Source organism: Hippopotamus amphibius, chromosome 7 (assembly GCF_030028045.1).
Source record: "Hippopotamus amphibius kiboko isolate mHipAmp2 chromosome 7, mHipAmp2.hap2, whole genome shotgun sequence".
Classification (NCBI taxonomy): domain Eukaryota; kingdom Metazoa; phylum Chordata; class Mammalia; order Artiodactyla; family Hippopotamidae; genus Hippopotamus; species Hippopotamus amphibius.
In genome coordinates this window covers 76,424,958-76,436,263 of record NC_080192.1, presented here as the reverse complement: position 1 = coordinate 76,436,263, position 11,306 = coordinate 76,424,958, and the positions used below count along the sequence as shown (strand labels likewise).

The following is an 11,306-nucleotide window of genomic DNA, read 5'->3' as shown; positions in this document are numbered from 1 at the left end:
CTTGCAGCCGCATCTTTCTGCTACCAGCCCAAGTCTCTCGAGTACATGGACCACATCCGGTTCATCTTTGTGTCCCAGAACCAAAGACGGGCCTGGTATGTGGCTGAACTTAAAGGAAGGAGGATGACAAAGTCCCCCAGCCCTCAGAGCCTGAAGAGGACCAAGTACGCTCTCTCCAGCAGCTCAACCTCAGACTGACCGCCCCAGCGCCTGGCTCGCACCTCTCGGCCAGCGTCTGCTGCTCGTTGATGCCCACGTTGAAGAGCACGGGCTGCACCCGCAGCAGCATCCCGCTCTGGATCTCCCGGGGCAGGGCGTCGAACAGGGGGCCCGGCAGGGGGATCCGCACATTAAAGCCGTCACTGAAACACAGAGGAAGAGGAGGGTCGGGCCAGCGACGGGGAGATGGGGCAGGGGCGAGAAAGGAGAGGACGGCCCCGCTCGCCTCTGGACGGGAGAGCGGCCTGGCCTGGCTGGGAGATCCCCGAGCTGCTGGTCAACCACCTGTACAGGGCTGTGAAATGCATGTAGCGGGCTGTGATTAGCGCTCCTAGCTGAATGAAACAGAATAAAGCAAAAATGAAGCATGCATCACATGTGATGAACATAGATGAAAACACTGCAGTAGTTCTGAGAATCAGAAAAATCATTCTACCGATTTCCTGTGATGACGGGCAGCATGTCGGTGGATGCGTTAGAAGTGGCCTGAGTGACTTTGAAGGTCACGTTCCTCAAGTCCATGATGCCAAGGCTCATGTCCTCCAGCATGGCCAGCTCCTCCCCTGGAGGCAAGAGAGGGAACGGGCTGTCAGGCAGAGGGGACCTGTGCTCTCCCCTGGACTCAGCGCGGCCACGGAAGGACGGCAGTGAGCTCAGGGCGGTGCAGACAAGGGCGTGAGAGTTGGGGGAGGCAGTCCAAGCGCCGCACTTCTCTGTGAGTAAGCCCCGCTACTGAAGTCTCACAGCCTCGTCAAAAAGCACAGCTGGTGCAATCACGGCTCCTACTTCCCAGCCCTTTCCTGGTGAAGGAAGTGGGGGAGGGGAACAGATGACACTGACACCCAGGGACCCTCAGAAGGCAAAGCCGGCTCTTTGGGGGTTGTGATCTTTCCATATTCTTTAGATCTTTTGGTATTTCTTCAATGTCTTATAACTCCAAAGATTAACACCTACTTGAAAAATACCTGTTTTTACCTTCTAAGAAGAAATAAACAGAAGATGAAGGTAAGGAGAAGAGAGCCTTTATCAGACAATTTGGAAGTAACAAATTTTTTAAATACTCGTACTTTTCGACCCAACAACTTCCTCCTAATAATTTAGTGGGTGCAGAAATGGGCCACAAGAGCACAAAAACTCGCATGCAAACATATTTTAATAAGAACAATTCAGAAACAGCCCACATGTCCTACAGGAAGCTATTGCTTTAATAATTATTATCCATCCTCAACAAGAAAGATCTTCAAGATGCGTAACTAACGAAGACAAAATCAACAGGGGTGTGTGTGCATATGGGGGTGTGTATGTGTAACTATACAGGACTTCTTCTAGTTCTTTTTTATATATTTGGGGGATGTTTGGATGCATTTTAATCAGCATGTATCATCTGTGTATCAGAAAACCATTTAGGGAGACAGGAGGGGGTCATGCACTGGGGCTCTCCCGACCCCTGCCTCGCAGGCTCACCGTAGGTGCTCAGCAGGCTCTCGAACTGGGCGAGCAGCCCGATGGTATAGAGCTGCCGCAGGAAGCCGTCGTCGTGCAGGCAGTTTCTCAGCTTGATGATGAAGCCGCAGATGAGCGCGGTCAGCTGCAGGGGACAGATACGGCCTCACCTTGCGCCTGGCCCGGCCCTGGATCCTGCACCCGCACGGCTCTGCCTGCAGTGGCCCTGCACCCTTGGGACCTGGGGCCTTGAGTGCAGAGGCCACGGGGTGGGGGGGCAGAGGCCCCGGCGGGGGGGGGGGGGGGCTCACTCCCAAAAGTCAGTCTGGGTTTGGTCTAGCTTCTGACCCGACCTTGGGGTTTACAGCTGGGCCAGAACCTTCTGGAAGCCCAGAATTATTTCCCCACGGTGAAAGGAAGGGCCTTTACGCCCGCAGATGCAGACAGCGTGGGCTGGAAACCAAGGTGCTCATGATGAGGTGCAGGAGCGGAGGACAGACCCCTCCGTGAGTCTCCTGGGAGGCGTCCCGTGCACACCCGGGCCTCGCGGGGACTGGAAACTTCACGGAACCCGCCGCGCCTCTGCCACCATTCACTCTGCTAATCAGATTACTGGCATCCTTTAAGCTCTTCCCTCCTCTGAAGGGAAATCGAAATCACCAGAATAGAGTCGTGCGTGAGCAGGTCTAACACCTGCTGTTTTATAAACCAGAAAACAGACTGTGTGTCTCCCTCAATGAACTCTGCAGGGAAAAACAAGGGTGGCACCAGGTCCGGTGTGACCCTAGGCTCCTCGGGGCAGGTTCCCGGAGAGCAGGTGTGCAGTCGGACCCACCGGAGCGCCTGCGGCCCAGCAGCTCCCCTCTCCCGCCCTCCTCAACGACACCTAGGCCTCGGGCCACACGTGCAGAGCCACAGGCGGGAGGGCCGCGCTAGTTTCCTCGACGGGCACGAGAGGGACGGGGCCCCGTACCGTCTGGCAGAAGACCACGTCGCGGCGGTACTGCAGGCCGAGGAAGGTGGCGATGGTGGGCGCGCTGTCCTGCATGAGCAGGAACACCATCGCCTTCTTGGCCTTGTCGCTCATCATGGCCACACAGTCCGTGAGGGTGGTCAGCAGCGGGTACAGCGCCTCGCTCCACTCACCTGGCACGAGAGGGGCCGGCTCAGAAGGCGGCGCTGAGAAGGCCCCTGGCCCCCAGCCCTGCACCGGCCCCCCCACCCTGCCTGCCCCACAGCTGGCGCCGAGTTCAGCCCCGGTCACTGCCCTTCTAGCCCGAAGCTCCTCCAGCCAACTCCACGTCAGCCCTACTCGGGGCAGACACCCCCGCGGGGGACTCTACACATGAGCACTCCTATTACTTTTGAGGAAGATGACAGAAAGGCTCTGGGAGTCGTGACTCAGCAAGAACACAACGTATGTGCAGAGGCCAGTCCCTCCCAGGACACCACTGGTCCTCCGCCGGGGAGAGCAGTAATCTGGCTCCTCTCCACCCAGGGGTAGTGAGGCAGAGAGCCCTGTGCTTCCAGAGCAAGGTCAACCCACCCTCGCCGAGCCTTTGCACAGTGGGCTCAGGCCCCAGCCCACGTATGGGGAAGGACCCTTCTCGTGGCTTCCCGTGTTCTCAGCCCTCAGTGTCCCTGCCTCCTGCGGTCACTTCCTTCCCCACCCCCACCTTCCTGCCCAGTGCCATCTATTCCTAGTTTAGTGGGTTTTCTTTTCTTTTTTCCTTTTTTTGGAATATAAGGAAACTTTGACCCTGTACCAAAACAACTTAAAAATAGAACCTCAGGGGAGGAAAACAGAGTGAAAGGTATTTTTGGCTTTGACTCTTTTTGTCCTTCCTTCTAAATGAAGACATTTAGAAGAGAGAAGATGTGTCCCCATCCGTTCGTTATATTTTTAACAGGCCTTCAAGCTCAGAAATAGGCACTGGATCATCACCCCTGGGTAAGCCCACCCGGAGCGTGGTGGAGGCAGCGGCGTGCAGCCCGGGCAGGCGCCCTCCTAGGATGAGGTGTGGATCACAGGATGCCCACAACCATCGCCCCACTCAGGACAGGCCCTGGGCCTCGTGAGCAGTGTGGCTGCCGGGATGGTCAGCTCCGGCTCAGATGAAGAGTATCTTAAAAAAAGAGAAGGGAGCCGCAGCTCTGCTCTCAAACTGTGTGCTTTGCACTTTGTTGAGAAACAAACTTAGAGAAACGCCTAAAACCTACAAAAGGACTTCCTTGTACTCAGTGTTTGGTCAATGCAAATTTTCAAGTCTACACAGCAATTCAAAATTTGGAAATGATCTAAGTGTACATGCAGGCACACTGTGTGTGGACAAGGATTTCCATCTGTAATGGAAAAAAGCTTAAATTTAGAAAGTCTACAGCAGAAAGGTCTTTGCAAATAAATCATGGTGACAAAGAACCCTGGATGGAGGAGTGGAAAATATGAGTCCTAGGCCCCAGCTGCCTCTGAGCAGTGGTGGGTGGGCTGTGGGCAGGTCCCCTCACCCCTCAGCCTCGGAGGCCCTCCACAGTAAAATGCGATAACCGTAGCAGATAATATCCACATCTCTTTCTTCCTCTAAGATTCTCAGGACCATGTTTTTCTTTCTTTGAAGAACCCTGTGGAATCCATGTCAATTACATTCAACAGCTATCAGAAAAGGCCACTGGCCGTTAAGTTTTAAAGCCAAGTAATTTGGGGAGAGGTAGGCAGTCATTAAGACCATTCTTCACCTAAGAAGTAAATGCTCTTAGAGCAAATGTTGCCAGTTTTACTTTGCTTTTCCACTTAACATGAATATATATGTAATAAATATGCAAATTATGATCATTTTAACCTGAAAATGACCCGAATATACAAGTGGTCTTATTTGACTGAGCAAGCCCTCTATATACAACATTTTTTGACTTTGCCTACTTCTGTTTAAACAAAATCCATATAGGAATGGATCAGTTTTGCTACATTTAGAGGGAAAAAAAAAAGAAACACACTGAAAAACACTGTAGTATTCGAAAAATGGTTAAAAAAAAGCACTCGAAGTTTGTCCTGGAGAAGAGAGAAGGCCCTGGGCGGGAGGTGAGCCTGATGTCCGCCCAGAGAAGGGCTCAGCTGTGTCAGGATGGCTCCAGAGTTCACTCAGAGCATCAACCAGCCCTGAGTCAATACCTGTGAGTGCCTCACTCTGTTTTCTCACGTAATCCACAGAGACGGGACTACTAGCATGGGTAAGGAAACAGCCTCAGAAAGACGAAGTGTCTTCCCAGACACACAAAAAGAACTGCCATTTGTGTACACGTCTGACTACGTAGCAAGGAGACGCTGGGGATAATACATGTTGGGTCAATGTGAGGAGAAACCAAACTTTAAAACCTCCAAACAAAATAAATTTCAGGGACAGTGACGAGATTTCTACCAGAACCTAGTGAAGTACAGATATCTGGGACGCTGGGGTTAGTGAAAGGGTTTACTCTGCCTCCTGCAGGGAGAAAGTCTGGCTGTGAAAACACGCCAGTGACGAAGCAGCCTCCTTCGTGGTGCGGCGGACTCCCCGATCTCGCTGCTCACCTGTAACAGTCACTGCCAGGCGGCCAGGACTGTGCTACTTTAGGTAACTTCGCTTCTGTGTGTTTTTTTCCTCATTAATGGGGGATGTGGGGGGGAGGGAGAGACTAGGGAGAGAGAGAAAATCTGTGTGTTCTGATGCAGATTAAATACAGCTCTGTGGGAAAAGCTAAAGGAATTCCTGGCAGGGGACCCTTTCAGTCCACCTGACATCAACTGTGGTCAAGACACCAGAGCTTCTGGAAGTGACAGAGCTCACAGATGAGGAGAGCTGTACAAGCCAGACTGTCTGTGCGCTGCCTGGGAACCCACTAGACCTCCCATCGGCTCTACAAACTGCAGGTGGCACAGAGCTGAGGAGAGCCCTGAGCTGCTACAGGCCAGGGTCGTGAGGCCGCCACCCCCTTTCCCAGTCTTAACTGCTGGGAATGGTCTCCGCCACAGGGCTTAGGGGAGACAGCGCAGTGTGAAGGCACCGACCTGCCGTGCAGGTAAGCTGAGGGAGACGGGGAGTCCAGAGGCAGATGGGAAGGAGGCGGCAGCCCAGGCCAGGGGAGATGCTGGGGACAGAGGCACCAAGGTAACTACCTGTGTGGCTACCAAGACCTCGGAGACCTGGTGAGCCCAGGGGACTGGAGCTGGAGACCTGCTCGTGGCCAAACGAACCTTTTTGGAGAAACTGAGGGGCTGAAAGCAAACTGGGGGTGGGGGTGTGGAGAGGGTGGTTATGCGGTGCCCGATCAGATTACCCACGGATGAGCTAATACCACATGGGGTTCTGCAGTCACGGCCATGAGCGGAGCTGAGTTCCCGGTGTGTGTGAGGGAGAGGATGCCCTGAGGCTGACGGGAACAGTGGGCAAATCCCACAATCATGGGAGGCTGCGCTCTAGACATAAGGCAGGTGCCCTGCTGTGTCATATTTACATGCAGTCAGAGGGATGGAAGCCTTGGGCTGACTGGGTAGCTGGTTTTTGGAGTGTAAGGGAGAAAAAAAACCATATTATATTTAGGGTCTCATGCTCACTCTGGGAAAACCACAAGCCACATCCAAGGAAATTCAGTATGAACTAGAGCAGGGGTTGGCACATTTTTTCTTTAAAGGGCCAGACAGTAAATATTTTAGGCTTTGAAGGCCACGGGGTCTCTGTCGCAACTACTCAACTCTGACATTGCCCCAAAGCAGCCATGGACAGTATGCGAACAAATGCAAGTGACTTATTTCTGGGACAATGGCATTTACCAGAGCAGGTGATGGGTGGGATTTGGCTCCGAGCTGTGGTTTGCCGACCCCTGAACTAGAGTCATAAACATTGATTTCTACATGCAAATGCAGCAAAAAAGATTCCATTTCTAGCGCTAATGCCACCTGAAGCCCACAGCAGTGCCTGACAGGAAGTCTAAGGCTGCAGCCAGACTCAGAAGAGAGGGTGCAGCGTGATTACAACGTCACAGCATCTGGACAGCTACATCTGATCTGCCTCCCCCCGCCATGGGATGCTTGCAAGTTCAGGTGAAACGACAGGAAGTGTCATGTACCAACGTGTACCTCTCTTAACCAGGCCACCCACTTCAGGAAGCCCGACATGCTCACGGACATTAATCATCTGCAAAGCGTTTAGGACAGGAAAGTGAAAAAACACATGTGGCAGCCTGCTTCCGGCCACAGTCCCCAGCCCAAGTGGCCCCTCACCAAACCTAAGAAAGGTTGCTACATCCCTCACAATGAAGAAACTCCTGACGTACTTTCCTAACTCAGAGAGTACAAGGTAATCTTTGACAGTTTAGCTACAACACACCCTGAACGTTAAGGAGACATCTGCAGAAGCCTCGAACGGAAAGCACGTACCTGGGCTGGGCTCTTCAGGAGGGGGACTGCAATCTGCACAGAAATGGAGGGTGACACGGATGATTAAGGCGCGGCACACAGTTCAAACACCAACAACTCGACGCTTAGAGCAGCTGCAGCAGCAGCTGGCAGGAAGCTGGCTAAACTGAGCCTCGGAGAAGAGGCTGGGGGCCTGCTGCCTCTTCCCGAGGAGTCACAAGAAGGTGGTCGGGCTGCTCTGAGCGCACTGCCCGGTTCACCGGCCTCAACGTTCATGTTGCTGGTACTTCAACATGACACGCTCTTCAGGAAGAGCAGGTTAACGTGTCACAATGTGATAAAGCCCCCACGTCCATCACATTGCATGTGCTGGAGCCCATGCTGGCTCATGACATTTGGAAGCAGACTTGTAGTGAGAGACTGACCAGTAAACTGAGCATCCAGTTCAGAGCCCACTGCCCTGACTGACTGTGAAGCCCGGGCTAAAGGTCAACTGCTGAGATCCAGAAGGTTAGGATCCGGTCATGAAACCCATACACCAAACACCCCCATGGCAATCTTCACAATGTAAGCCAAATACAACACCCTTATGATTGAGGGAAATCTAGAATTGGAACGTCCCTCCAGGTCCCTCAAAGAATACCAAGTTTAACTCAATTTCACCTACACTGAGTCACATCAGGAAGTACTCATTTCAATTTCACTTTTCCCTTAAAAACTCTAAAATTCTTGGTTAACTGGGTGTGCCCCCTGAAAGACACACATTTGAAAAGGGATCGTTTGGTGTAGAAGCTTATTTTATTTTATGTCTAGACTTTTGAGTTCCAAGAATGTTTTAGGATCCTGAAATAGGTAGTTTCAGATCCTCAAGAAAAACCAGCACCAGCTGAACGGAGACTTTGACAGCCTGGATTGTCCAGAGGGCGGTGGCAGGGATCTTCTAATTGTCTTTGGCAGTGACTTCTTAAAGTTGCCAACAGAACAGAAATAGAGCAAAATTAAAAACCTCTGTGTGTTGAAGACCCAGCGTCTTCACTAGAGCTCAAATATCCTGAGACTGTCTGCTTCACAAAGAGGGAAACCACCATGGGGTATGTGATGCAGAGCAGTGACTTCAACATCTGTCTGGCTAAAATCAGAATCACCCCAGGCCTCGGACAAATACAGATTCCTGCTTCTTCACAGCCCTTCCTCCAAGATCCCGAATCTATGAGGAGAAGGGTCTAGAAGCCTGTTTTCATGATCTTTGGTGATCCCAAACAGCTGGGTTGGGCCGGGCCTGAGAAGGTATCAGGGGTTAAACCTGCTGGGTAAAATCATCTTTCAGTCAAAGAGGGGAGAGAGGGGTCTCCTCTGGTGGCCTTAGGTCACAGAGGCCCATTTGGTTTGATGACCACTATGGACTGCTCCACGCACATGCAAATTATAGCACAATCTCAAGGCACACGGACCTGGGGGGGGCCACCCACAGACCTCAGGTTAAGAGAAACCTGGTCCAGGGTATCAATGACTCTTTGGGGATGAGGAGAGCAGGAGCGTGTGCGTGTGGGAGGTAATGGAAGTCACCAAATCCTGGCAGGTTGCAGATGCGTCACTTGGGTGGAAAACCAGGAGGAGAGGGAGGCTCACAGAGCCTCTGCGATTCCCACTGGCAGGGGCTGGTCAGTGGGTCCTGCAGGGCCCTGGCCCCAGGCGATCCCTGCTTGCCAGGCAAGGCGGAGGCAGGGTGACTCTTTGATGAAAGGTGAAAACCAAAGACCCAAGACGGTAGACAATTGGAATGAAAAGGGATGATGCCTTTCAAAGAGGCACAGAGTTATTCATAGGTAATAAATACGCTGGTGTGAACACAACCTGCTCAATAGGCCAAAACAACCGCCCCGGGAACTTGGAAGGGCATCGGGAGTCCTGACGGAGCCCAGCTCTGGCCCCTGAGGACAAGAGATTGAGTGAAGCAAACGGTTCACAGTCTGGTTCTTCCTGACCCTCCTGATCATGCCGAGGTCTGAATGGCTTCCTGGCTGTGCTCAGATTTTTAAATGAAGGACCACGTGTGGGTAACTTAGAGGCATGCGGCTTCACACGTCTCTCTCAGTGCGGGTCAGCAGAGTCCGACTCTCAAGAGCTTCCTATTCCCATGAGCTCAACAGGGCTGATGTGCACAGCACACACAGGTGCAAGTCAAGCCCTAAATATCATGAGTAAATGCTCGTTTAAATAACTATAAAACTGCACTTAAATCTGTCTATATGTTTGAACAATACAGGATGTGCCTAGAAAAAGAGGACATTTAAGTTATGCATACAACAGTATATCCAATTAAACTATCTCCTGCATTTAAAAAAAATCCAGTCAATAACTTTTTTTATATCTGCATAAAAATGTTTAAATTGCAAGCAAGACAATATTAAAGAGGAATGAGCAATGAACTTTCAGAAATTTTTTTTAAAGAAACACAATTTACAGTAAAAAATGAGAACACGAACAAGACAGAACAGTTCCACGAACCAAACACAGGTTTGGGGAACTGAAAGTGGACCCCTCACAGATGGCAGCGTGGAGGACGCAGACACTGTGGAGACACAGGTTAAGTGAGAGCGCCCTGGAGACAGACTGCAGGCGGACTGCAGGGGCAGGGCAGGTCCAACGAGGGTTTACCAAGAGGCTCCGACGGGAGCGAGACCCTGCCCTGAATCAAAGCTGCCCGGTTCAGAAATGACAAGTCCTGCTGCAGAGGCCCGTCCCTGGCCCATCTGGGCCTTACTTCCCACAACTTAACACTCCCAGAGGGGAGCAAGGAAGTGGCAGCAGCCGGCTCTCGGCTGCCTGGCCCACAGCCCCGCCAGCTCTTATGGGGAAAGGCCAGAGCTGCAGGGCCCAAGGAACCACACGGTCCAGAAGGCACATGGCCCCCAGCTTTAAGGTGACAGGAGGGCAGACCGTCTGGTTACGCCCTGAGTCTCCGCAGACAGCAGACTCTTTCTGAAGCGAGCCCCTTCATGCCAGTGTCCTGCCATCCACCGAGAGCCCCACCTTGGAGGTGGCGCCGAACAGAGGAACCTAACTGGGCCCCCCAGGCACGGGAGTGGGACCCCGCCGCTGACTGAGATACCAGCAAGGCCCAAGGCAGCAGGCCTCTGCCAGATAAAAGTGCGCCCAGTCAGTGACAACCGGCCTTTATGGATGAGTCTGCTGGGCCTGCCACCAGCTCTCACCCAGCTGCGTCCCTACACGCTTCACCTTCTCCTTGATTCCTGATGCAATAAGCAATCTCACCAGAAAGGCATCTACCATTTGGCCTCAGGTTCCCAGACTGACAAACCAGAAAAGCCCAGGAGCCCGACCCTCCAAGACACAGCCGTGTGACCCAGAAGGGCCGTGGTCTGGCCTGTGCCAGATCTGCAGGTTCACACGTGGACCCCAAAGCCACGAAGACGCGGGGAGCCCCCGCCCTCACTGCTTCGGGCGCTGCGACACCCCCTCTACTGAGAGGCCTTCCTGCAGTCTGCATGGGGGGCATGGAGTTAAAGACACACACAGACAGACGGACGGTGCACGTGGAGGCAGAGGGAAGCGGGGTGCATACGCACGTGTGGTCGGGTGAGGGCGGCATGCATCAGAGGGGCATGGTGAGGCGGGGGCGTCACAGAGGGGGTCCTCCGGTCGGATCCAGTAGGCCTGGCTGCCCCGGTTACCTTTCCGGCTGGAGCAGCTGCCGGCGCCGGGGAGGCCGTGGTCGCAGCCCTCGCCCTGTAGGCGCTCCCGCTGCAGCAGCTTGTCCACCCGCTGGATGATGCACTCCAGGCTCTTGTCCACGTTCAGCCACACCTTCTCCTTCCGGACCCAAGGGGCAGGGGTCAGCTCTCCCGGTGGGAGAAACGGGACAGAATACCAACCCTGCCACCCGCACCGGCCCCCACCCGGGCACCGTGCCCACTCAAACCCCACAAGATTCAGAAATAGTGAGATAACCCACAATTCCCCACGAAAGTTTTATTCGCTTTTCCAAAAGAAAATCAATGTCCTGTGGCCGTTGCTTTTAAAGTTTTGGAGACGTCTGCTAGCTGATGTCTTAAGAGACCAGTGCAGGTGAAAGGGCCATGGGAAGCAGCCTTGTGCCCTCCTCCCTCTGCCGCAGACCTGGTACAACTATCACAGGAGACTGAGTTCTTCTGGATGAAACAGCTGATCACTTAGAATTTTGGAGAGGGGCAGGGCCTGCAGAAACCCACACAGAGCCCAGGACGCCAGGCAG

General features: G+C 53.1%; 1 protein-coding gene across 6 annotated transcripts in view; it reads right to left on the bottom strand.

The window, feature by feature from the left end:
* Positions 1-11,306, bottom strand: part of INPP4A (inositol polyphosphate-4-phosphatase type I A) — a 123,626-nt gene that overhangs the window by 17,965 nt on the left and 94,355 nt on the right. For 5 of the 6 annotated variants that reach the window (XM_057740796.1, XM_057740794.1, XM_057740799.1 and 2 more), the window contains 6 exons: positions 10,642-10,885; positions 7,073-7,105; positions 2,636-2,808; positions 1,684-1,807; positions 656-782; positions 222-362 (listed from right to left, as the gene is read on the bottom strand). In XM_057740796.1, the coding sequence (XP_057596779.1) occupies positions 222-362; positions 656-782; positions 1,684-1,807; positions 2,636-2,808; positions 7,073-7,105; positions 10,642-10,885 (842 nt within the window). The remainder of the gene's footprint in view (positions 1-221; positions 363-655; positions 783-1,683; positions 1,808-2,635; positions 2,809-7,072; positions 7,106-10,641; positions 10,886-11,306) is intronic. The other variant, XM_057740801.1, reaches the window with a different exon arrangement.